Genomic DNA, 25,343 nt, shown 5'->3' with positions numbered 1-25,343 from the left:
TCATCACTTCAAGAATCTAGATTGTAGAGATATCCTACTAATCCAGCAGTCTATGTTCTTTTAGGATCGTGATCATGCAACTTATAGCAATCTATGTTTTCTGGGGAAAGCATGTGTCAATTCTCTATCATTCTTCTTATTATATCATCATAACTGCAATGATATGCCATGAAAGGCAAAACATTCAACATTTCATCATAGCATGCTCTTTACATAAACATCTTCATGAAACAGTTTAGAACAATAACATCTTTAAAACGTTGTAACTGCAGTTACCTTTTTCCTTGATTGAGCACGATGCAATGGAGTGTTGAGCGGTGTCGTATTAACCCACGTATGTCTAGTGAATCAAACTAGACTTGGCTTTTTAGAATAAGGTTTCTAGTGCCAGAGCAAACGAACTGCTCTGATACCACTCTGTCACAGCCCACTATCCCAATGACGGGTTAACCGGGGTTATGACTTGGGGTGAACAATAAGAAACGGAAATTAAAGGGGATTTACTAAGTAACCAACATTAATAACAAACTAGTGGTATATATATATAACCACTTGGGTAATTCACAAATGAGTCTGCCATAACGACTAGACCCCAACTGAAAGTTAATTAAAATGAAGTAGTAATAAGTTCAAGTAGAAATGATAAATAAGTCAGAGTGTTTGCAGCGAAAAAACGTGTGAGTTATGCATATGGAGATGCATACTCAAGGTTTCATTACATAAACATCAAAAGGGAAATCCGCTCAACACCGATCCATTCCATCGCCTGCTCAACCTGCACATTTAGAAATACATGCAGGGCTGAGTATAAAAATACTCAGTGACATAAGCCGAAAATACAACATGCATACATATATAAATTGAACTGCCAACAGTAACACACAGGGGTTTTCTTGAATGACCTGCGCTTACTAAAACATTTCATTCATTTTCATAAAGGTGGATGCGCATCCCATTTTCAGTCTATATGATCCATATCTGTCCTTTCTGTCACGCGCTGGGAAGGAGGCCTCCTTACCACGGACGCCAAGACCGGTCGCAAGCGACTCGCGGTCTCCATGAGTGTACACGTTAACCCTAGCTAGCGACCTTTGTCTAGCATAGGATCCCAATTGGATTTCCTTTAAAGTTGGCGAACCAACACAGATAGGATACATATAAAAACATAAACATTTTTGGCAGTCAATCATTTCATAAACATTTCATTTCATTTCATGAACATTTCATTTTCATTTCATAAGAGTCATTTATCATTTGGGCATAATAATAAACTGAAATTAACAGTTAAAATCATCTCATGCATATATTCGTATAAGAGGCCTACGACACGCAGGGGATCTCTATATACGTATAGTAAAAGTAATGCCCACCTCAATTGTTCTTAAAGCTGGCGTGGAGTCGTTTCTTCTTCGGCTTCACTTTCTGTCGCCCGGACCTTCATTGATGAAGAGTCGATAAGTTCGTGAAGAAATTGTCATAAGACAAAGTCTAATTCTACGTGCCTAGGGTATCTTTTAATGTTTTAGGGTTCTAGCATCCATAATTCGTTACATTAAAGACAGTCAAAAATCAATCATACCTCGTCTAATCTCATTCAAACACATAGGCAACACAAACACATAAGGCACATAAGAATCACAATCAAACATCATCAAAACATGCTCTGTTTTTACACTGACTCAACTTCAAAATTTAATCTGTTCTGACTCCGACATCTCCTGGACTCGAGACTCATACCGAAAGAAAGATCTTCGAGTCTAGTTTCATATAAAAAAAAAAGTAGAGTCGAAAACTCCAAGTGGTTTGAGAGATATGACGTTTTTACCACAATCTACCATGTTCGGCAGTTTTGAACAATCGAAAACTTGGATTTTTGAAAAATAGTAAACGTTGTCAAACTGGGCTCAACTTTGGTGGATATCTAGCTAACACAATAAGGTTAATACCATAAAAATGTGGAAATCTAGATCACACAGGAATCTACTGAAATGAATGACTCTTTCCTCTGTTCTCTGAAATTCTCGGTAGTAATGTGCAGTTTAGGTTTTGCATTTTAAAGAAGTATCAAACGAAGTTGGAATGGCTTGAAATTTTACCAGGGTACTCAAGACTCATGTAGGGACTTGCTATACAATTTTCAAAGCTATTAGACATCGATAAACCGTCGATCACAGTAGGTCAGTAGGCCTACGAAATTCATATTTATAAGTCCTTAAAAAATAATTTATATAAATCAAGAAATAAGAGTTTAATCCCAAAAATATTCATTAAAAGTCCATCATAATTTAAATAAAAGAACGGACCTCATTTAAAATAAATAGTCCCAAACTCGTTATGCACATATACTAAATCTTTCATGAAACATCCTTTAAAATGAACTTTGATACATAGAAAATAATTCAACAACTTGAGCTCTTAAGAGGTTGTTTTGCAACAGACATCAAATCTGCCTCGGATCTCCAAATGAGGCTCCAAAAGACATTCTGGAAACTAGACATTTCAAGGATCATTCTCCAATTTGAATCGAATGAAAAACAATTCAAACGAGCAAGATATGCCCTCTCAAAGATGGGTATTTAACAAGCAAAAATCTGAAAATTTCAGATTTCCAGATTACAACCAAGTCAGTGGGCTTTCTTTAAAAATTCATATCTCCCTTTACAAAACTCCACTGGGAACCCCAAGGGTCAATCTGGAAACTAGGGAGAGATCATAACACTCTACAGTTGGATTTACTCCAAGAACATTCATGGTTTAGAAGATATGACTGTCTAAAGTTCAGTGCACAAAAAGAGTTCAAGTTTGGCAGATTTGGAACATAAATCGGAAAAACCACTTTAGGCTTCACCAAAAATTCTAAAACTGAACTAGTAAGTTCCCAACATGTCAGTGAATATTCAGTAGAAAGATAGGCTTGAGAATTAAATATTTAAGTCGGCCTTTGCCACCTCAAAGTTGTAGGTTTGTAAAATCTACTGGATGGTACAAGGAATAAGAACTAGATTTCAAGAATTTATACCGGTTGTTTCCCTTACTCAAAAATGGTGAGACCGATGTCAAAAGAACGATACGGGAGTCTGGAGTGACATATTCACGTGTCAAAGCTTTTCACCGATTGAAACTTTACTTATGGCCTCCCAAAGATTGTTTACCAAAAATGTATTCCAGATGGGCAGTGATGTTTACAAATTCATAAATAAATCATAAGAGTTCCAAACCTTCTGAAATTTTACCAAAGTATAGAAAACATATGAAAGATGATACACAATTAATATGGGAATTTTTGGAAACCGTTTGGATGGCTGGAATCGCCTTGCAAAACACTGCCGAGCAGTGTGCTTATGGCAGATTCGCTGCCTTACCTCATGCACGGTTTTTCACCCAATAAACTCTACCAAAATAATCATCCAAAATCATAAAACATATCCTCACATAATATAGCACACAAATGTGTAAAAATCCATGGCCATAAAGCATTTTCAGTTGAGAAAAAGCAAAGAAAAACTCACCCTCGAAGCACAACCTTCACTCTATAGTGTTCCCACACTCTCCCTTGCTTTGCTACTTCTCTTGGGGCTTAAAAGGCTTCTATGGAGTGTGATAATGGTGGGAGAAAAGTTGTGAGAGTGGGAGAAAGAATGTAGTGGTGGGGGAAAATGAGTAGTGTGGTGGAGAGGTAGGAGTAGTGGTAGGGAAAAAGATTAGTGGTAGGGAAAAGAAAATATTAGTGATGGTAGGGAAAAAGATTAGTGGTAGGGAAAAGAAAATATTAGTGGAGGATAATGGGGTGTTACATTAAGTAAATATAAAAATGTGGTGTAGTAATAACCCATGTGTAAGAAAAAAAAATATGTAAGACTAATCATCAATTAATAAAATGCTAGAGCATAAAACTCTTGTGATCAAAATTAGAATAAATAGCACTAACATTAGTGCACTCTCTCAATTTATAAATACATCATAGGAAAATAATTTGAGAAAAATATTGATGGAAAATTTTTATAACTCATCATTCCTAAATTTCTCGGTAAAAATAAATAAATACATAAATTTTTTTTTTTCGATTTGAAAACTCAAAATAAATCTTTGAGCTCCATCATTCTCTTAATGGACTCAAAATATATTTTGAGTGCATCATCCGATGAAATAAAAATAAAAATAAATTATCACGTATGTAATCATCAAATTCACATAAGTCCGTATTTTATTAATGGATGTTGAACCCTAATTACCATAAGAAATCCTTAAATCAATAATTAAAAGTCTATAATCCTTAATAAAAAGTCGGGGCATTACATCTTTAGACTTAGCAAAGTCCTTTTTCAAAGATGTAGGAAGATCGAAACTCAATTCTCGCTTCTTGATATTCTCTTCTCCCTTTTTGGCATCACAGGAGGAAGTCGACTTTTGAGCTCTTGGAGATCGTCAAGCATCTTTTGAAGAAGTGCAGAGTCAGGGGATTCTCGGGTAAGTTGAAGTTGATGGTCAACCTTGGCAAGGCGACCAAGAACAGGACGCATCTTCTCTGCAACAAGCAATTCGGCATCGGTTGATGTCATGAAATCCTGCAGGAACTCAAGCTGTAGTTTGTCCAGATGAGTGTGGAACCCCTGAAATTGTTGCTTGATCTTGATTTCTGCTTCCAGCACATACTAATGCAGTTCGTGATGATCTTTTCTGGTTTTGGGAAGGCCTTTGGCAGGGTCATTTATGTCCTTCTTGAACTCGAGAAGATCGATTTTAGCCTTCTTTAAGTCAATCCGAAGATCATTGATCAATTTAGAATGATGAATCATATCATCTTTCGTCTGTTGTTCAACAGCGAGGAGCTTCTTCAGAAACTTGGAACCATAGATCTTTTGTCGTTTGAGTTCATGCTTGAGCATCTCGATTTCATACTGTTGGTTGGAGATATGCTCAAGTAGAATAGGAACTGGATCTGCTGTACCTTCAGGGATCAGAAACTGAGTTTTGAGCGGTCTTCTACTATTCCAGACGGTGAGGTGCTCATCAGCTTCTTCATCATAATCAAATAGAACATGTCCGGTTGGTCGAGGGAGTTCAACATGTTCTATCGGAATTTTTGAATCGGCAGGAGGAGCCTCAGCTCGCGGATCGGCAATGGGAGCTCCTCGGGATGAGGTGGAGGCCTCGGCGATGCTCGGAGGAGCAGAAGGAGCATCTTGAACAGTTGGTATGGGAGGAGAGGGATCATTGACAACTTTAATGTATCCGTCCATGGTGGATGGATCCTCATCATTCTCTGATGACTTTTCCTCAGCTTGACCACAATCTGCTGTATTTGTACCAGTAAGCTGATTCTCTTCATAGATGGGACAAAGTGTAGGCTCACTTGTCCGTGGGGTCAATGGAGTTGAAGATGAAATTGGTTCAGCAGTCGGAGAGGTTCTGATGACCTCATCTCCCTCTGGAGCTGGAGTGTGTTGAGCTTGTAGATCTTTGACTGCTTGAGCCTGAGATGTTCCCCCTTAACTGATGCCATCTGCAATAGCTTCAGTCTGAGCTTCGGAGGAAGGTGTAGCTTCAGTAATGTCTGCCGCAGATTCGGTGCTCGAAACAGTTGGAGACTGATTCGGTAAGTTCTGTTCTCTAGGACTGTCTCCGCCAATGGATCTATTCAAGATCTCTCCTATAAGTAGTGCTCGAAGAATCTTTAAGTTGATTTCTCGTTGGTGTATTTGTCCTTCGAGATGTATTGAACTTCATTTAGGATTTGATTGAATCTGAGTTCCATCTCGTCGACAGATTCATTCTTGAGCATGAGGAATGAGTCAAACTTCTGGCACGCTATGGATAGCTTGTTCTCACACTCTTTCCTCGGAGCCTACGCACATTCTTTCAAGAATGTCCCACATCTCCTTTGCACTTCTGCACTTGATGATCTTGGTGACGTGCTTGTCTGGTACTGTGCTGGAGATGATACTTTTGGCGAGATTGTCAAGATCATCTTGCTTCTTTTCTTCAGTTGTGAAGTCTGCCTTCTGCTTGATCTGGACGTCATCGAATGGATCCCGAGCAGGATCAACGGGAATCCTTTTGACAATTTCAGTGATGATGATTGGTTCGTTGGTGATGACTTCCCACATTCAGCAATGTTGAGCAGTGATGAAGCTTTCAAGCCGAAACTTCCATATGTCATATTTTTCAATACTAAACATAGGTAGAGAAGATAATCTGCTGTGGTTAGTCTCCATAAAAACAGGTAACAACAGATAGAGCAAATTACAAACACTTTTTGAAAGAGAAAAGTTTTTCGAGACCTTTGAAAAAAGTATCTAGTTCAATTAGAACCTAATCAGAAACAGAGTGTTCTTGCGAACAACCTACTCTGATACCAATTGTTAGGTCCGGAAGGGTCTCGAATAGGTGTATGGGGGGGGAGGAATACACCTATGGGCTATTTTTCTTTCCTCTAAAAACAGAGGGATCTCAAGCTAGAGATCAAAACGAAACTTTACAAGCAAACTAAGACACTTGTTAACTGAAAGGAGTTTGACCAAACAGGGTTGACGACTGATACTGAAAGACTCTTCAGTAAGGAGTTATCAATTAAGTTACTGGAACTTAACTGATGCACCTAAAGGCTTCAGTCGAGTTTGCTAAAACAGAGATGATATAAATCTTCCTGACTATCAGAGGATAGATCAGTTAGACTGATATCATACGCAGTGGAAATAACTTTGTTTTGTAATAGCCTCGGTTGAGCACGTTGTTAGTCGTAGGTTTCTCTTTGCAGTTAATCAGAATCCAGTTTATCAAAACTAAGAGCACAACTGAGAATGTAAAACTGAAAGCTGTAAATAACACAGAGACTTTTACGTGGTTCGGAAAACACTTTCCTACATCCACGGTCGGTTGATCAGACCAACAATCCACTCCGCAAGTGCTTAACTGGTGCACTGCAAACTGAACCGTATGCTTGCCGGGTGCACACAACCATTCCACTGAAGATTCCACTCTTCAGTACCAACACTTCACTCGCGTTGGATTTCTCACTCCTAGCACGACCTTGCACTAGAATCTCACGGAGTCAGAGTACCTTCCTGAACTCCTTTACCACTCAAACACTCGATTCTATCTCTCGAAAGAAGGTTTGAAAACTTGCCAAGTAAACTTCCAAGAACAAGTTCTTTGGAGCAAGTTTGACCTATCAGCAGTGACTTATTTTGGCTTTGAAATTCTCTTTTTCGATTCAAGCTTTGAAGAGGTTAAGCTTTGGGCTGAGTAGCAATTTTGGCAGAGCTTCAGCTTATGTCGTTGAATCGGTGAAGATTGAAGTGACTCGAGCACTACTTATAGGAGAGATCTTGAATAGATCCGTTGGCGGAGAACGTCTTCTAGATTTCTTCCGTTGGAGAGCCTTTTGAATTTGGGCTGAGGCTTTAATCTTCGAGGTTCCTTGTTTGGTGGAAACGACTATGTTGATGAGCAGGAGATGCGACGTCTCTGATAAAGTAGCCACCAAATAGGAATGACCTCTGCAGAGAGGGATGATCCTGAGATCTCTGCATTTAATGCGGCTGTACTATGTGAGTACGTGGCTTCCTTTTGAACGTTAGAAGATCAGTCCGAGGAAGAATGTTTAACTGATACTTGACTTTAGTATCAGTCCGTTGAGTCCACGGGGCACGCATTAAGTAATCAATTTTGAACTGATTCTTCAACTGATACTTCAGTTGGTAACTTCAGTCTTCAGTCTTCAGTCCTCCGTTCTTCAGTCTTCAGTCTTCAGAACCGCAAACTAAACTAGAAACGAACTCTAACACTTGAGTTCAAAACTGTTCTAGTCTATTACATATTAAACCTAAGGATTTTGGTATCATCAAAACAAGACACGATATTCCATGGGGTTCCCAACATATTGTTTTTGCAACAATAAATTCTTCATATCTTTGGAGATATTGTAAAGTTTTACGATTGACAAAAAATATGAGGCTTCAAAATATGAGTTCCAGTGCTGAAGCTATAGAGTTGGAAAAGTTTTCTAAATGGATTGCGAGTATATGCGATGGAACAATTGGAAGTGCAAATGATGGTCATTTGAACGTTGATATTCCGCCAGATTTGTTGATAAAATGGTAAGGAGATCCGATTGAACACATTGTTAATACCATTTATCCATCATATTGTGCTGATAATGTATATATCGGTTATCTACAAGAAAGAGCAATACTCGCTCCAACTCTTAATGCTGTTGAATCTGTAAATCAATATATGATTTCTTTGAACAAGACTGAAGGACAATTATATAGAAGCTCAAATTCAACTTCTAGATCAGATTCAGTCACTGATTTGGTGCAGCAAGTTCATACTCCAGAATTCTTAAACAGTATCAAATGTTCGGGGGTACCAAATCATGAATTATATTTGAAGGTGGGAACGCCAGTTATGTTGTTGAGAAACATCGACCATGTAAATGGATTGTGCAATGGCACGTGATTAATGATAACAAGACTTGGTCATCATGTTTTGGAAGCGCAAATTCTTACAGGAGATAATACAGGTCAAAAAGTTTTGATTCCAAGAATGTCACTGAGTCCAGCTGATCCGAAATTGCCTTTTAAATTTAAGCGACGACAATTCCCACTGATCGTCTCTTATGCTATGACAATCAACAAAAGTCAAGGTCAATCGCTTTCTCATGTTGGTTTATTCTTGCCAAAACCAGTTTTCACCCATGGTCAATTGTATGTTGCAGTATCGAGAGTACGAAGTTGACAAGGACTTAAAATTTTACTTTCCGAAGATGGTAGAAATGATGATACAGCTACCACAAACGTTGTATATAGGGAAATTTTTCAAAAATATATAGTATTATGTGTATTTTTTTGGCATTTAATATAATTTGATTTGCTTTACTTGCATACAATGTCTTATATTTATTTCATTTAAAATATTATTTAAAAATAATGTTCGTCGTGCAACGCACGGGTGAGAGTACTAGTTCTTACCAAGATTAAAATTAGGCACTAAAACAAAATGACATTTAAAAGGGAAAACTCATGCACTAAATAAAATCACATTTGATAAAAAAGGGGGGGATTTATACGATAGTATAAAGGTAAATCATATCACTAAAATAAAAAAAAATTGCTTTTAGAAAAGATAATATAAGGCACTAAAAAAATGATATTTGAAAGGAAAAACTCAGGCACTAAATAAAATGACATTCAAAAGAAAAAAAATTAGGAATTTATACGATATAGAGATAAATCATATCACTAAAATAAAAAAATTGCTTTTAGAAATGATAATATAAGTGAATCATTTCTTATCACTACGAACATATATATACCTGTCACGACAAAAATATACAATTATAATAACTTTTTTAATAATTAAATAAATGTATTAATAGTAAATTTTATTATTATCGATATTTATTGTCACATAATTAGGGATGTCAATCGAGTCAATCTACTGTTACGGGTTATTCGGGTGCGGGCTAATTGGGTTGAAGATTGTTGCGGGTTAAAAAATTTCAACCCTAACCTTAAATGTTCGGATTTCGGGCTAGCTCATCGGGTTAATCGAGCTAAAAAATTAACTAACATATTCTCTTGATAATATTATATTTCAATAAATAAATACACACATAAATAAGTAACATTTCAACATCGACTTACAAAATACTCCCTCCATCCCAACTTTTTGTATCCACTTTTAGTCGTATTTACTACTAAAAGTGGATACAAAAAGCTGGGACGGAGGGAGTACTAATTAATATGCAAGTCTTAGAGGTATAAAGATGCAATATATTTATTAATACGTATCATTTTTTAATTTTACAACTAAATATTTTAAGATAAGTATTGGATTAAAAATACAGAGAAGTGAAATGATGAGTATTAACTTTCTAATATTGAATCAAAACACATTTCACAAATTTTTGAAAAAAATATCTTATTATATACTAATTTTCATAAGTAACGAAGTTGAAAATGATATAACGAGAAAATTTTCATATAATCAAGCAAATACATTATTTTTGGGTCAGTTCTATATTCGGATTAATTTCGAGCCGATCTTATCGGGTGCCGAGCTATTCGATTACTGGCTAATCAAATTGTAATTTTTATCGAGTTGAATATTTTCAGCCATAAAGTCATAAACCCTCTTGAATTGACGGATTAATCGAATCAGCCCACGAATTTCGGGCTGAATTAACATCTCTAACACACCTAATAATAACATTTGTCATAACATGACGAGACATAACCTGATACTACTCTAATCTTAATTGCGCGTACAATAACAGATTTTATTCGTTGTGACAAACACAAAAGTCGTCCCATCGGTAATTTTAGTAACGAATTCTGTACGATATTTGTTGCAAATAAATGTCATTTTTTACTGTAGTTTCGAAAGTGAAAGGTAAGTAATTCGTTATAGTTTAGTGTACAATAATTTTTTGCACTGACTTATTTTAAAATCAGTTTTAATTCTTCTAGAAAAAAAATTGTACATGAGCACACGCGCACGCACAAGTATCACTACAAAAAAAAAAGTGATTACCGGCGGCATTTCCCGTCGGTAAAAAAGGGACGGCCGCCGGCGATTCAATTACCGGCGGCATTACCGGCGGCAGGTTGCCGCCGGTATATATCTCGTCGGAGATGTGAATCCCGGCGGCGAAGCTCAGCCGCCGGAGATTGGCGGCGGCCGCACCGCCGGTGGAGTTTCTCGGGAAGCTCAGGTGATTTCCCGAATGTTTACCGGCGGTCTTTGCCGCCGGTAATCAGCGGCGGCTATATGCAGCCGGTAATCAGCGGCGGTACCATTGCCGCCGGTGATCACCACCACTACACCGATGGTCGTCGATGTTTGGGGATTACCGGCGGCCCTTGCCGCCGCCAATTACCGGCGGGATATTGCCGCCGGTAATTAATTAATTATTTAAATTATTTATTTATTTAAATTATTTATTTTATTTATTTTATTTATTTTATTTATTTTATTTATTTTATTTATTTTATTTATTTTATTTTCGTATTTATACAATATTTCAAACCTTAGGCGAACTTCCCAGTGGGTCACCCATCTTAGTTGTGCTCTAAGTCAAGCACGCTTAACCTTGAAGTTCCTTTTGAATTGTCCCCAGTAGAGAACACTCGTATAATTGATATATCTATTGCCTATTAAATCATTTAAAGGCTATTTCAATATACAATATATATCATATATTCATAACATTTGAATATGAGGAGATTATATCCAAGTAATGTTAATTACGGACCAGTCTCGTGCCGCCCGTATTTTTATGACAAATAAATATTTATTTTTTAATTTTTTTTTTAATTTTTTTTAATTTTTTTAATTTTTTTTTTAATTTTTTTTAAAATTTTTTTAAAATTATTTTTATCAATATAGTTTATTAATCATAAGTATTTTAATTTGATAGTTTTAATGTATTTTTGAATTCATTTGCATATATGTCTTTATTTTTATGTCGAAACAATATATCTATTTATTAATCAATATGTTATTAATTTTTTTTTATCAATCTACGTTATAGAATATAAGTATTTTCATTTTGTAATTATAATATATTTTGAATTCATTTGCATACCTTGAATTCACTCACAATAAATAGAACGATTTGAAAACATAAAACAATTAAATTGTTCAACAAAACACAAATGTTAAACAAAGTTCAAGTGTAATTGTGTTTATTCAGAAACATAACATAAAAAAAAAGTTCAACATGATATAGATACATAGAAGTGATCATGCTCAAGGTAGCTGACCCGACCGCCTCAGTATCTCCTCTAACTGACTCATCCGTTGCTCAAGGGCCTCACGTGCTGCTTGTTCGGCCTCACGTGCTGCTTCCTGGGCCGCCCTATCCTCCTCAGCCTTTTGGAGACGCTCCTCCAGTGTGGAGATCCGAGTATCATACATCCGCTGAGACATCTGGGAAGAGCATGTACTGTTGGTAGACCCCCTACTGAACTGGCTCACACCAGCACTTCCAGTGCCGTACAGTCGTGACCTACCGGGACGTACGAGCTCCAAGTAGACCTCATCGAGTCGGTCCTCTCGTCCTGTCTCAGCAGCAACACGATGAATCTCCGCCTAATTCATACATAACAATACACAATTATTATAAAATAAATACATTTTACTATGTATTACTAATATTTGTTCAAACTTAAACATTTACATCAAGGTTGGCATCCTTTTCTGACACAAAAGTTCCATCTGCGTACATGTGTAGGCGGAGGAAAGTGCTGTAGTTAGATGCAGTTGGGGGGGACTTCACCATCCACGAGCTGTTCATGCATTTATATAAGAAAAATAAGGTAATATATATATATATATATATATTTATATTTATTAGATAAATACTTAATCGATAATTACTAACCAGACTCTGCTGCAGAATACGACTCGACTGAGACCCTCCAACGTGCCGACTGATCCCTGTACCAACTCCATCTGGCTCAGAGTATCGGTTCTCACGTGCGCGCCTAGAAACGGCCTTAACCTCATCTTGATCCCAGTATGCCTTGAGTCCCGTCCAAAAGGTGTCGGACATGCCCAGCGGTGTCTCCATCGTCTCCCCTGCCTCGGTCTTCTGCTTGAGCAGTCTCTTATACTCGCTCATGTTGTCACTGTACCTTTTGCGGGCCTTTTCTAACCACATTTTTTTCACATCAGCCTCATCCTCAGGGTCCCAAGTAAACTCTTTCTGTTGAATATATTGGTGAAATTAATATAACATTTTAACAATATATAATGCTAAATTTATATATAGTAGAAATTCATTTACCTTGAATTCCTCAAAATACAACTCCTGCACCGTTGGCGGAGTTAACTTCCACGTGTACCCGCCTGGGTTCGGAATCCTCTTAAACGAGTTCGTGCAGCAGGTGGAGATCCCCGGGGGCTCGATCAACTTACTGTACCAATATATCAAAATAATTTAAAGAATTACTTGATATAGACAAATAATGATTTAAATAAAAATACTCACCCAACAGTATTCCTCTGAAAGAGGATCCTCCCGTCGCGCCTAACACACTCAGCCCTAATCTGCGCCACTGATTTGCCTTTGGGCCTTCTAGACCCAGATGCAGCAGCGCTCTGTGGAGGGGAACCAGACTCTGGAGTAGCGGAAATATACGGCCCAGAGCCTGAGGAGGACTGTGCCTCAGGCCTAGAAGATCGACTACCAAACCCCAACAATCCTCTACGATGAGACATGGTACCTATTTCAAATAGATTCAAATAAGTATAGACACAACCTGTATACAGTGATCAAAATAACACTCATGTCACAGAAATTGATTAAGATAAGTATAGACAGTCTGTAAATTGCAGGAAGTTTCTAATCACACATGAATAACAAGTATAAACAAATACATTGCCAAATAACCTCAACTACTGTCATCATCATTACTGGCGTCGTCATCATTACTGGCGTCATCAGATGTCAACGATTGGTCGTCGTCTTCTGGGTCATCGTCATCTTCAATGTCAACGATTCCACCGAGGGGATGAACAAGAATTGGTGGGTCAATGTCCACAGTACTGTTGGTAGATGTAATAGTAACAACCTCTTCTTGAAACGGTTGATCTAATGTTGAGTTAGATGCGGCAGTGGAGACTTCAACCTTTGATCTTGCGTTGACTTTGCATGCTGACAACCAGTTTTTCTTTGCTTGGTTCGTACTGGGATAGGGACAGTAAAACACTTGAACCGCCTGACTCGCTAAAACAAATGGATCATACTTCTGATATTTTCTTGTCTGGTTCACTGATACCAACTTGAAGTATGTATCAATAGAAGTTCCCCGAGCAGACAAGTCAAACCATTCACATTTGAACAAGACTGTCTTCTTAATTGGATACCCCCCATACTCCAGCACACACACCTCTTGTAGACGCCCATAAAAGTCTTGCACATCTCTACCATAGACCGAGCCTTTTATGCACACGCCACTGTTCACAGTTGCGCGCTCTCCATCAAGATCAGTCGTGTGAAATCTATAGCCATTCACAAAATACCCCGAGTATGTCTCAATCTCAGTTAAAGGCCCGGCTGCAAGCGACTTGATATACGGGTTCAAATCATTGTTAGAAGGGCGAATCACCTGTTCCATACAATCTTTTAGGTTTGCAACCCCATTTTTAGTCAAGTAAATGTATATTGAACATAAATTTATCACATCTTACATAATGGCCAAACCACAACATAAAATCCTTGTCGAAAGCACTCTCTAACTCGGCTTCGGTTAGTGAAGGATTTACGTAGCGCATTTCGTCCTCGAAGATCCTAAGATATAACGAAAAAAGTTATAAGTTACGTACGTCGAGAATTGATATACATAAATTGAGGCAACAATACTCACTTGATATATGTGTTTGCAACCTCCGCACAATTGCTCAAAATATACATATGCGCAGCCATGTATTCTTTAGGATCCATGTATCTCTTTGTCATTCGCCCAATCGGACGTCCAACTGGTTTGAAGATTAAGAGTTGATTAGGATCATCACTGTCTTCAACAGACTCTTCAATATTGCGAGGCAAATTTCTCCACTTTGTAGTCACATGATCCTCAAAGTAATATGAAGAGAAGGTAGACATTTCCTCTAGTATATATGCATTGCTGATGGATGCTTCAACCTGAGCTTTGTTTCTGATATGATTTTTCAATGTCCTCAAATATCGTTCAAAAGGATACATCCACCGATACTGCACTGGACCAGCCAATCGTGCTTCATCTGCCAAATGAACTGGTAGGTGCTCCATTGAATCAAAGAAACTCGGGGGGAAGATACGCTCAAGTTTGCATAGAGTAACTGATATCTTCTCATTGAGTATTCCCATATCATGTATTGAGATATTGCGGGCTGTTAATTCTCTAAAGAAACAACTTAACTCTGTAATTGCCTCCCAAACATTCTTAGGAAGAAGTTCTTTAAAGGCTACAGGTAGTAGTAATTGCATGAACACGTGACAGTCGTGGCTTTTCATGTTATGCATCTTCAGAGCGTTCAAATCAACGCATCTGCTAATATTTGACATGTACCCATCGGGAAACTTAAGACTCTTGATCCATTGAAGTAAGATTTTCTTTTCATCCCTTTCAAGCGTATAACATGCTTTTGGATACAGTCGGGATCCATCCACTTTCTTCAATTCAGGCCGTCGACAGAAGATGTTCAATTCTTCTCTCGACTTTTCGGTATCTTTTGTCTTCCCCTTCACATTGAGGACGGTATTAAACACATTATCAAACACATTTTTTTCAATGTGCATGACATCCAGATTATGTCGAATCAAAAGGTCCTTCCAATAGGGAAGATCCCAAAATATGCTTTTCTTCTTCCACCCAACATGTTCATATTTTGCAAGTTGAGCGTTCTTGTTATCGAAGTCTTCGGTAACCTTCACGAAGCCCAACCCCTCAATTTGATTCAAGATTTCTATTCCGGATCTGTGTTCTGGTGGACCCACATTGCATGTCTTATTCTTCAAGAATGAAGTCTTATTTCTCCTAAACACATGGTCACGAGGTAAGAACTTCCGATGATTGTCAAACCACGATTGTTTACCACTCTTCGTTAGTGTAAATGCGTCTGTATTCTCCATACAGTGTGGACATGCCAATTTCCCAGCTGTACCCCACCCAGACAACATAGCGTACGCTGGAAAATCACTAATAGTCCATATTAGAGCTGCCCGCATCTGAAAATTTTGCTGCAACGATATGTCATAAGTGTTCACACCAACCTCCCACAAATATTTCAACTCATGTATCAGTGGCTGTAAGAAAACATCCAACTTCATCTTTGGGTTAGATGGCCCAGGCACGAGGACAGTGAGGAACATGAATTGTTCTTTCATGCACAACCACGGAGGCAAGTTATACGGTGTGACAATGACCGGCCAAGAAGAATATTGACGCCCTGATTGTGCAAATGGGGCAAAACCATCTGTAGAAAGGCCTAATCTCACATTTCTTATCTCCTCGGTGAATCCAGGATATACTGAATTCAAGTGTTTCCATGCCGGAGAGTCTGCTGGGTGGCGCATGATCCCATCTTCTATTGAAGTCGCATGCCATCGCATATTTTCGGCTGTTGCCGCAGATGCAAACAACCTTTGCAGTCGGGGCGTCAAAGGAAAATAGTGCATCTGTTTGGCGGCCACACGTTTCTTTCGGCGGCTTCCAGATGCACGCAAGTTCTCCTTATATCGTGATGCACCACAAAAATTACAACTCTCTAGCTCACTGTCGTCCCCCCAATACAACATGCAGTTATTAACGCAACAATCAATCTTCTCTACTGGCAAACCCAACCCGCGCAGATTTCTCTTCGTACTGTAAAAGCTGTCAGGGCAGTTGTTATCCTTCGGTAAAGCCTTTTGAACCATCTCAGATATCTGATTAAAACATCTCTCTGACATGTGATTTTCAACCTTTATGCTCATCATCTGTGTCATCCAGGATAACTGTGAGTAAGTATCACAGTCTGGGTATAGAGGACTATCGGCTGCGTTCAACATGTCATAAATTTGTTGAGCGTCAGGATTAGGCGGCTCCTCAAGATTTGGAGGATCTTGATAATTACTAGGTCCAGCATGATCATGCACCATCCTTTGGTAATTACTGTATGACCCATCATCCTCATCCATTATAGTATGTTCTGCTGGCATATACACTGGTGCTTCCCCTTGATAACACCAGTTCGTGTAATTGTGGACAAATCCACGCCTAGTAACATGTTCTCTGACTGTAGGTACAGATGCAAAGACTTTATTCTTACACTTCCTACACGGGCACCTAATGTTACCAATTCCATCTGTATACGCTGTTTGATTTATCGCAAACTCGAGGAAACTCTCAAGTCCCGTTTCAAATGCAGCACGATCATTGTATCTCGCGTACATCCACGATCGATTATCACTCATTCTTGCAAATTCTAATTGAGAATAAAAATAAATCAAATACAATAAATTACTTGAATCTAAGAAAATTTCGACAGCATAACCCCACTATCCTAACTACCAAGTGCTCGACTCTACCAGCAACTATAGTGACCATAGTGGTCCTAATTTACTAAACCTATACTAGGTCTACCCGGCCCCCCAATGTCGAAACAATAATAAAATAACATATAAAACAATAAAAAAAATAAAGTAATAAAAGCAAACACAATCATTTGTTGGGAGAAGATCCTTAAGAAATAATCAATTTCTATCCCAAAGGGAGAAGATCCTTAAGAAATTGATTAAATCTATCCCACAATATATAATAACATATCATTTCATCCAAAACAGAAAATCAATTTAAAATTAATCTAATTAACAAATTAATTTCAATTAATCATACTTTAAACATCCTATAAAGTAACTACAGTTAAATCAATTCATAATTAATCTAATTACCAAATTAATTTCAATTAATCATACTTTAAACATCCTATAAAGTATCTAATTACCAAATTAATTTCAATTTATCATACTTTAAACATCCTATAAAGTAATTAGAATTATGTTAATTTTAATCAAACAAATAAATAATAAATAAATAAACAAATAAATAAAAGTCTATTAAAAACGAAAGTGTACCGTAGGAGTTGACGGCGGAACCGTGCGGTGGCAGGAGCGGTGAGACGGCAGGATTGGCCTGCAATTAGGAGGAGAAAGATGAAGAGAGGATGAGAGGGTGAGAGAGAGAGAGAGAGAGAGAGAGAGACAGAGAGAGAGAAGGAAAGGAGGGGCTTACCTTGACGGAGGCGACGGCGGCGACCGGCGACGGCGACAGGCGGCGGCAGGAGGGCAGGGCAGCGGCAGGGCAGGGTGGGGGGGGGGGGGGCAGGGGGGCTGGAGGCGCGAGAGGGGGGAGGGATCTGTTCTGGAGGAGAGAGGGTTAGGGCACGATTTTGGGCTTTAAAATTAGCGGCGGCCCATTACCGCCGCTAAAGCCCGACCCGCACTATTTTTACCGGCGGCAAATTACCGCCGCTAATCACCGGCGGCAGATGCCGCCGCTATCTGCTAAATATAATAAAAAAAAATTAAAAAATAAAATTCCCGGCGGCCTTAATATTTACCGGCCGCGTTGCCGCCGGTGATCACCGGCGGTACTTTGCCGCCGGTATCATCGCCATATATTCAAAAAATACGGGTCGGCAGCATTGCCGTCGGAAAGCCGCCGGTGATCGCCGGCGGCGAGACTGCCGCCGGTAAATCCTGCCGGTAAATCGGCGCTTTTTTGTAGTGTATGACATGTGGAACACATACAGAAGGCAGCATAGTAGACAAATTAAAAACTAACTTACAATTATCGTATACAAAATAAAATTAATATTTATTTTGAAAAAGTCCAGCTAGCATATGAAATGTCACCTGAAAATTCGTTGGAATTCAACAATATTGACAAAAAAACGTTATTGAAGTTGGAATAGTTTAGAAAGTAGGAATATGTATATGCAAAAGCATAGACAAAGCTACAGTCGGCAGCCCTAAAACTAATTATAAAGAGCTGAAAACGTAAACAAAATAACACACATAATTTTCGCACACATTATTCCAACATATGTCCGTACACTACCAAATGCCCCTTTATTATCCCATTTCACATTTTACTCGGCCCTCGCCCCCTTTTCTTGTCGAGGACACCCCCTTCCCCCACCCCCACCCCCACCTCTTATATATTTCTCTTATTCACATTCAATTCAAATCATGTACACAAAATCACTACACATATTTTATCATTAGTATATGAAGGATCTGTAAAGCTCAGGAGGGATAGCGCCGCTACACTGTGCTATACTCCGCTCGACTCGACTCGACTTGACGAGTTAGGTGGTGGCGCGGCGCTATCCATCCTGAGTTTCACGGCTTCTTCTTGCTTTCTCACCTCTCTGCAACCGGATCTATACTCACAAGTAAATTGGAAAGTTTTCTTTTATTTTCGACTTTGTCAATCTTTTATGTGTTACATATGTTTTCTTCTATCAATTATCAACCAGCATGAAAACCCAAAAAACCTCAAAATGGAGATATTCCCAACAGTTGTGCAGCAAAAAATATATAGTAATTAAGTTTCTGGCTTGCAAACCCTATTAATATAGAGTGCTCATATATGGAAACATATATATGCATACAGACATTGGAATCAAGGTCCCAAATTAATGAAGAAGCAAATTTTCTTGCCTATCTAAACAACCATATATGATGTTTTCTTGCATGCATATATATGAATGAACTGTTGGATCTCCTGTAAGTTTGTGTGTGTGTTGAACTGAGAGTGAAATCTACTTTTTATTTTGTAGATCATATTTATTTATTCGTTTCTTTTATTTGTTTGCGGAGCGGAGCATTCAGTTTATGCTTCGAAAAAGTAATACACCATAATGGTTCTGCAGCTGCAGCTCTATTCTTGGTTTTGCTACAAACTTTTGTACTTGTCATTTATGTAAGTACAACTCAAATTTGGTTCACATTTTTATTTGTGAAGAGCAATAATTTTACAATGAAATTACTTATAAATAGTAGTACAAATTATTGACTGCTATAAATGTTTGGAAGCATTTTCCACCTCCAAACAGTAGTATCTAAGAAATAGGAATTTAATTTCTTACTCGTTGAGTTCATATGTACATATATTTTTCAACTGTACATGTATACTTCAGTTTTCGAGTTTTTTTAGCGTGTACTATGGTATAAGTAAGCACTTAAGTTTCACCCATGCAAGCTATTTTTATGCTACAATATTATGTGTAGTTTTCGTAGATTCAAATGAAATTACAATTAATGTATTTTCGTTCTAGAATTCATTCTATGACTGTATAATATTATGAAACAATATACTGGCATGATCATTAATTTTGAGGAAGGAAACACAATATTTGGCCACTAATTGAAAAAACACAAAATCTGGCCATTTTTTACGTCTTAGAATTGTTTTGCCCTTAATTATAGGGCGAACCGGATTCGGGTTTGCGCGCGGGTTAGGCACATATGGCATTATTAGTATCATATGTGCCAAAAAAAAAATCTAAGTCAATTGCTACACTTGGCACTATTAAGTGTCAATACTGCCATGCACGAATGGTACTAGTGATCATATTAGTGTCATTAGTGTCATATACTTGTGCTGATACACTGTTTTGTCTTATATAGATGAGTACAATTATATGACTATTTTGAACACTTTCCCGTAGGGTTTAGATTATCCATTTAGGGTTTAGATTATCATTTAGAGTTTAGATTCCTTATTTAGGATTTAGATTATTCATTTAGGGTTTAGACTCCATTTAGGGTGCTGCATGAATGGTACTTATGGCCATATTAGTGTCATTATACTCTCTCTTATGTAGTGTTGCAGAATGGTTGTCACGACCGGACCTAATTAAGGATAATTAAGCCGGAGAAATCGTGACTGAGGGAGGGAGATTAGAAGCGGGGATAGAAAGGGGCCGTGTAAATAAATAAGGAATGATCGTATTTAATCGTTGTTAACAAAAGGAACATTTATAATATAACGGAGGTTTCATCATATAGACTCGAATAAAGTAGTAAGTTCGGATAAATCCGACTTAACCAAAATAACATAAGACTTCTGAGCACGCAGCGGAATAAGGGTTCTGATTATATGTATGAAGACATGTATTCCCAGAGTTCATTAATACATAAGACAAAAGGGTTCCGCTCGTCACTTCATCACCACCGGCAGCTGCTCAACCTGCACAATTAGAAATACATTTAGAAATATATGTAGGGCTGAGTACAAAAGTACTCAGTGGGTATGTATGCCTAAGTATAAAAATACATGCTAAATAAAACTGTGAATTGTCATGCCATCATAAACAGTACAACAAGGGATTTTTCGTTAAGGGAGCCCAAGCCTACTGAAATCATTTGTGATTCTTAAAGTTCGTTTGCGCAGACTAAGTTCTCTTGTAATCTATTATATCTGAAGCTATGTGTCGGTGAGGTGGCCACCTCTCACGGACACTTGACCGGCCAACCCGCTAGATGACTCACGGCCACTAGTGTACACTAGTCCTTGCAGGATAGCTATCAACTGCCCAGGCCCTGAATTCGATTATAAATTGCAAATAGATATCATACTAAAACTGAAACATTTATGGCAGACAATAGTTGAAATAATCCTCAGTTCAAAGATTTTGTAACGAATAACTTGCTCAAATGTAACATTTAAATCATTTGATATATATATATATATATATAGGGGGGCGCTCCAATGAGACCCCCTAATTTTAGTGAGATATAGGGCACGATCTGGTGCGTTTATTTTATCAATCCTATGACTGATATTGTATCTGGAGGGTGATTTCTTTTTCGCAGGGTTCGAATCCTGGAGGGAGCAGAATATTTTAAATTTTGTTATTCATCAGTATATACTGCATTGTTCATCAGTATATACGGCCCTGTTCATCAGTATATATATCTTATTCATTACGAATTTTTAAAATTTTATTTTTCATCAGTATATACATCTTGTTCATTAGATATACGTTTTGTTCATTAGTATTATATGTATTATTCATTGTACTCATGTTGCACGAAAAATAGGGGGTCTCACTGGAGCGTGACCCTATATATATATATATATATATATATATATATATATATATATATATAAACCCACCTGCTGGCAACGCTTGCTGTGGTGCGGTAGCTCTTGTCTAGTTATTGCTTTCGTGCTTGACCTTTATTGCGAGAAATTTAAATAAGATATTTACTCGAGCAAAATTCTCAAATAATGAGAATGCGAAATTAAATATGCATGACTCTCTTATGCATGATTTATTATTCTGGAGTAATAATCGAAGAATTTCTATTATAAATCCTGGGCATCGGATTAAATAAACTAACTAAGTCTCACTTCATGAAGTCGAATGATAACTATAATCAATCCGCTCATCTTAGGGTGGTGTTCCAACCTACTTGATAAATTAAAGAGATCTCGCTCTATTTAATCGATTAAAAGAAAATAGCTAAGTCGGCTCATTCACTTAGTAATCTCGTAAGAATTAATCGTAATTCGGTAGCTGTGTCAAATTAACCGGGCTTGTAGCACCCCGTACTTTTCCTTATTAAGAAATAGTGTCTTAACACTAATGACAGTATTGAGATGTCGAAATACGAGACCTTTTTTTTATAAACAGATAAGACAGATTGTCTTTAAATAGAGATATGAGTGGACAAACCGATGATAGAGTTAGAGTGAAGAGATTTGAGAAATGAGTTGAGATAGAGATGCTTATTGAATTGAGCTGAGATTTTATTTTTATTCCCGACTACCGGGAATAGAGTTACCGGATACTGAGATGTCAGAGAGATTGACTGTCCTATTAAGAAAATAGGAATAATGAGTTAGAATTAGAGTCGAGAAAGAAAGAGTGAGAACCTTGATGAAAAGAGTCGGTCAAAGAGATGTCTAGGTTGTCTGTGTTTGCCGGTTGCTTTGATGCAATGCTATGTGAACTTACGTGACTGATTGACTATGTGATTTTTGTTACGTGTGTCTTTATGAGCGAGTTATTACGATTTTTATTTGAGGACTTTAGCACTTGGAATTTTGATTAAGTTTCCAAAGCAAGTGCGGTTTATTTTTACCGAGAAATCGAATGATGTCGGGTTTATGGAAATTTTTCCTAGCATAATATTTTGAAATTATTTTTCCTATGATGAGGAATATTATAATTGAGTGAGTGCACTAATTATTTTATTTGGTCACATGAATAATTATGCTATGGTATTTTATTAATGAGTAATATTTCCATAATTATTGTGGTAATTATTTAATCACCCTTCTCACACTATTATTTTAATTTCTCAAGCATGTGACTAAATATCACAAATTGCCAAGTGTAGAGATTGAGAGAGTGTAGAGATTAGAGAGAGAGAGATCAAGGCAATTAATGCCCAAATATTCCATAAGATTACAAAATCTTCCTTAAGATCACAAGATCAATTACAATCTTGCAAAGTATTTTCTCTCTCCCTCACTCACCATTTTCGACCCCCACCCTTCTCCCTCATCTCTCACTTTTCTCCATTATCAACCATTGGAGAGACCTTCGGAGCTTCCAAACATCATACCAAACACATCAATCCACTCTTAAATCTTACATCAACACCTCCTAGCTACTTGAATTCAAGAGAATCATTGAAGATTGGCTTCAAAGCTAGAGTGAGAAAGTGTGCAGTTTTGGTGTAAATTTGGGTAAGTGATCATGTAATCCATAGATATGGCTTGAATGATGTTGTATGTGTGTATTCTTGAAAGATTGAAGCAAGAAAATCACCCCCTTCCTTTTTCAAAATTTTCGAAAATTTGGGTCTTCAACCCTTCAAAAATGTTTCTTTTTCTTTCCTTGATTTGGGGTGAAAAATGAGATCTATGTGATGTTTATTGATGATTGATGTGTGTTGTGAAGTATATGCCTTGAGATGTGAAAGTTCGATGGAGTTTAGTTTACCCAAAATTTGGAACTTTTGAGTCAATGGTTAGAATGATGAATAGATGATGAAGATGAGTCCATGAGATGTATATGATGATGATTGATGGAGTAAATTGAGTATATGATGTCAATTGATGATTTTGATATGAGTTAGTTTAACAAAATTAGGGATATGTGCATTTATGCTCTAATTTGTAAATTGATGGTTTATATGTGAGATAAATGGGTTAAGATTGATAGATCTATGAATGGATTAAAGATTCATGTGTGGTTATAAAATTTCAAAGAGTTTAGTTTAATAAAAATTAGGACTTTCTTGTCTATGTGTCTATTAAGTGATTTGGCTTAAGATATATGTAATTGAGCATGAAATTAGTGTCTAATTATGTTTGATTAGGGTCTATTGTAAGCTAAGTAAAATTTTTACTTAGTTTAGATTATATGAGTTTTTGAGTTCTCATATGATGTGAGGTTGATGCTTGGTATGACGAGGTCTAATTGCTTTATGACCATTATGTGAACGTTTGTCATGTTTTAATAAGAGTTTTATGTTGATACATGAGTTTTCATTAGAGTTAGTTTACATGATAAAAAGTGAATCTATATGTGTATAATGAGTTATATGATGAATGAGATCATGTTTGAGTGTTTGAGAAATTTTGAGCATGAAAATGAGAAGAAAATTTTAATGATGCGTTCGTTGAAACGTTTTTCTTGAGATTTGAGTCTAAAGATGTAAGAGAAGAGTCGAGATTGAGTTTGATGAGTATTATGTTGTACTTGAAAGTTTTTGAATGCTATAAGTGTTTAAAATGAGCTTTGATGAGTTTGCTTTGAAGAAATGTTGAGTTGAACATGTTTGCTTGTGTGATGGAGTTCGGAGTCATTTTTCGTGATGCACTGACCTACTGGTTTCGAGGGGTTTTTGTTACCCAAACACCATAAAACTTTTATAGTAAGTATATTTGAGAGTCTTGAGCATACCGGTAAAATTTCAAGTAATTTGGACTTCGTTTACTATTTTTATAAAATTAAGAACCAAAACTGCTACGTTCTACCGAATTGTTCGGTGAGTACCCAATAAAGTCACCTATTCCAGTATCTTTCCTTAACATTATGGAACCCAAACTTTTATTGTTAAGATATAAGTGTCTTAGCTATGTACCCACCAAGTTTCAGACCTTTTTGACCTCGTTTACTATTTTTCAAAAATCAAACTTTTCGATTGCCAAACACTGCCGAATATGGTAGACTGTAGTAAAACAGTTATATCTCCTAAAATACTTGGAGTTTTTGACCCTACTTTTTTTTAAATGAAACTAGACTCCAAGAGGTTTCTTCTGGTATAAGTTACGACTCCAGGGGAGTTCACCGAGTCTGGTGAGGTTTTGAAGTTGAGTCAGTGCAGAGTGAAGTTTGTTTTTGACTTGTCTATGTGTGTTTTTCATATGCTTAAGTGTTTATGCTTGTTTATGTGCTTAAATGCTATGAGTTTGAGCCGAGTTGAGAGTTAAGACGAGAGTAGGACGTGTGAATCCTTAGAAGTCGAGTGTACCTAGGGATTGAGTTTTATTGGGTAAATAGACGTTGAGTGAGAAGTTATAGTTTAAGATGAGATTGGATTTAGTAATTGAGTTTCTGACTAAGGTTTGTTTTATCACATGAACCTTCGATGACGATGACGATGTGATGATGATATATGAAGGCCCGAGCAAGACGAAGAAGTAAGTTGCCTGATTTCTCTCCAGGATTAGCGAAGGTCTTCAGGTGGGCAATATTTTGAGTATAAGTATATCGTATGAGCTTTCTAAAATGAGATTTGATAATGATATTTATGAGTTTATCAAATGTTGAGTTAAATGATGTTT

General features: G+C 37.3%; 2 protein-coding genes and 1 long non-coding RNA gene across 3 annotated transcripts; all 3 read right to left on the bottom strand.

Moving 5' to 3' along the window:
* Positions 1–517: 517 nt before the first annotated feature.
* On the bottom strand, positions 518–3,579 carry LOC131006634 (uncharacterized). The gene is made up of 3 exons (XR_009095657.1): positions 3,510–3,579; positions 1,371–1,435; positions 518–775 (listed from the first exon to the last, which is right to left on the bottom strand). It is a non-coding gene; the product is annotated as an uncharacterized LOC131006634 (long non-coding RNA).
* Positions 3,580–11,629: 8,050 nt separating this feature from the next.
* Positions 11,630–14,588, bottom strand: LOC131006633 (uncharacterized). Its single transcript, XM_057933803.1, has 8 exons — positions 14,376–14,588; positions 14,200–14,299; positions 13,400–14,117; positions 12,998–13,232; positions 12,794–12,923; positions 12,389–12,712; positions 12,185–12,293; positions 11,630–12,096 (listed from the first exon to the last, which is right to left on the bottom strand). Exons 4-7 carry the CDS (start codon positions 13,225–13,227, stop codon positions 12,258–12,260), a joined length of 720 nt encoding a protein of 239 aa, XP_057789786.1. The 5' UTR covers positions 13,228–13,232; positions 13,400–14,117; positions 14,200–14,299; positions 14,376–14,588; the 3' UTR covers positions 11,630–12,096; positions 12,185–12,257.
* On the bottom strand, positions 13,401–17,895 carry LOC131022056 (uncharacterized). The gene is made up of 6 exons (XM_057951474.1): positions 17,763–17,895; positions 17,606–17,663; positions 14,376–16,956; positions 14,200–14,299; positions 13,876–14,117; positions 13,401–13,554 (listed from the first exon to the last, which is right to left on the bottom strand). The coding sequence occupies exons 3-6, from the start codon at positions 16,943–16,945 to the stop codon at positions 13,401–13,403; spliced, it is 3,066 nt and encodes a 1,021-aa protein (XP_057807457.1). The 5' UTR covers positions 16,946–16,956; positions 17,606–17,663; positions 17,763–17,895.
* Between the last annotated feature and the right edge of the window lie 7,448 nt (positions 17,896–25,343).

Source organism: Salvia miltiorrhiza, chromosome 1, assembly GCF_028751815.1.
Source record: "Salvia miltiorrhiza cultivar Shanhuang (shh) chromosome 1, IMPLAD_Smil_shh, whole genome shotgun sequence".
Lineage (NCBI taxonomy): Eukaryota > Viridiplantae > Streptophyta > Magnoliopsida > Lamiales > Lamiaceae > Salvia > Salvia miltiorrhiza.
Note: the sequence above shows the minus strand (reverse complement) of the source record. Positions and strands in the feature narration are given on the sequence as shown.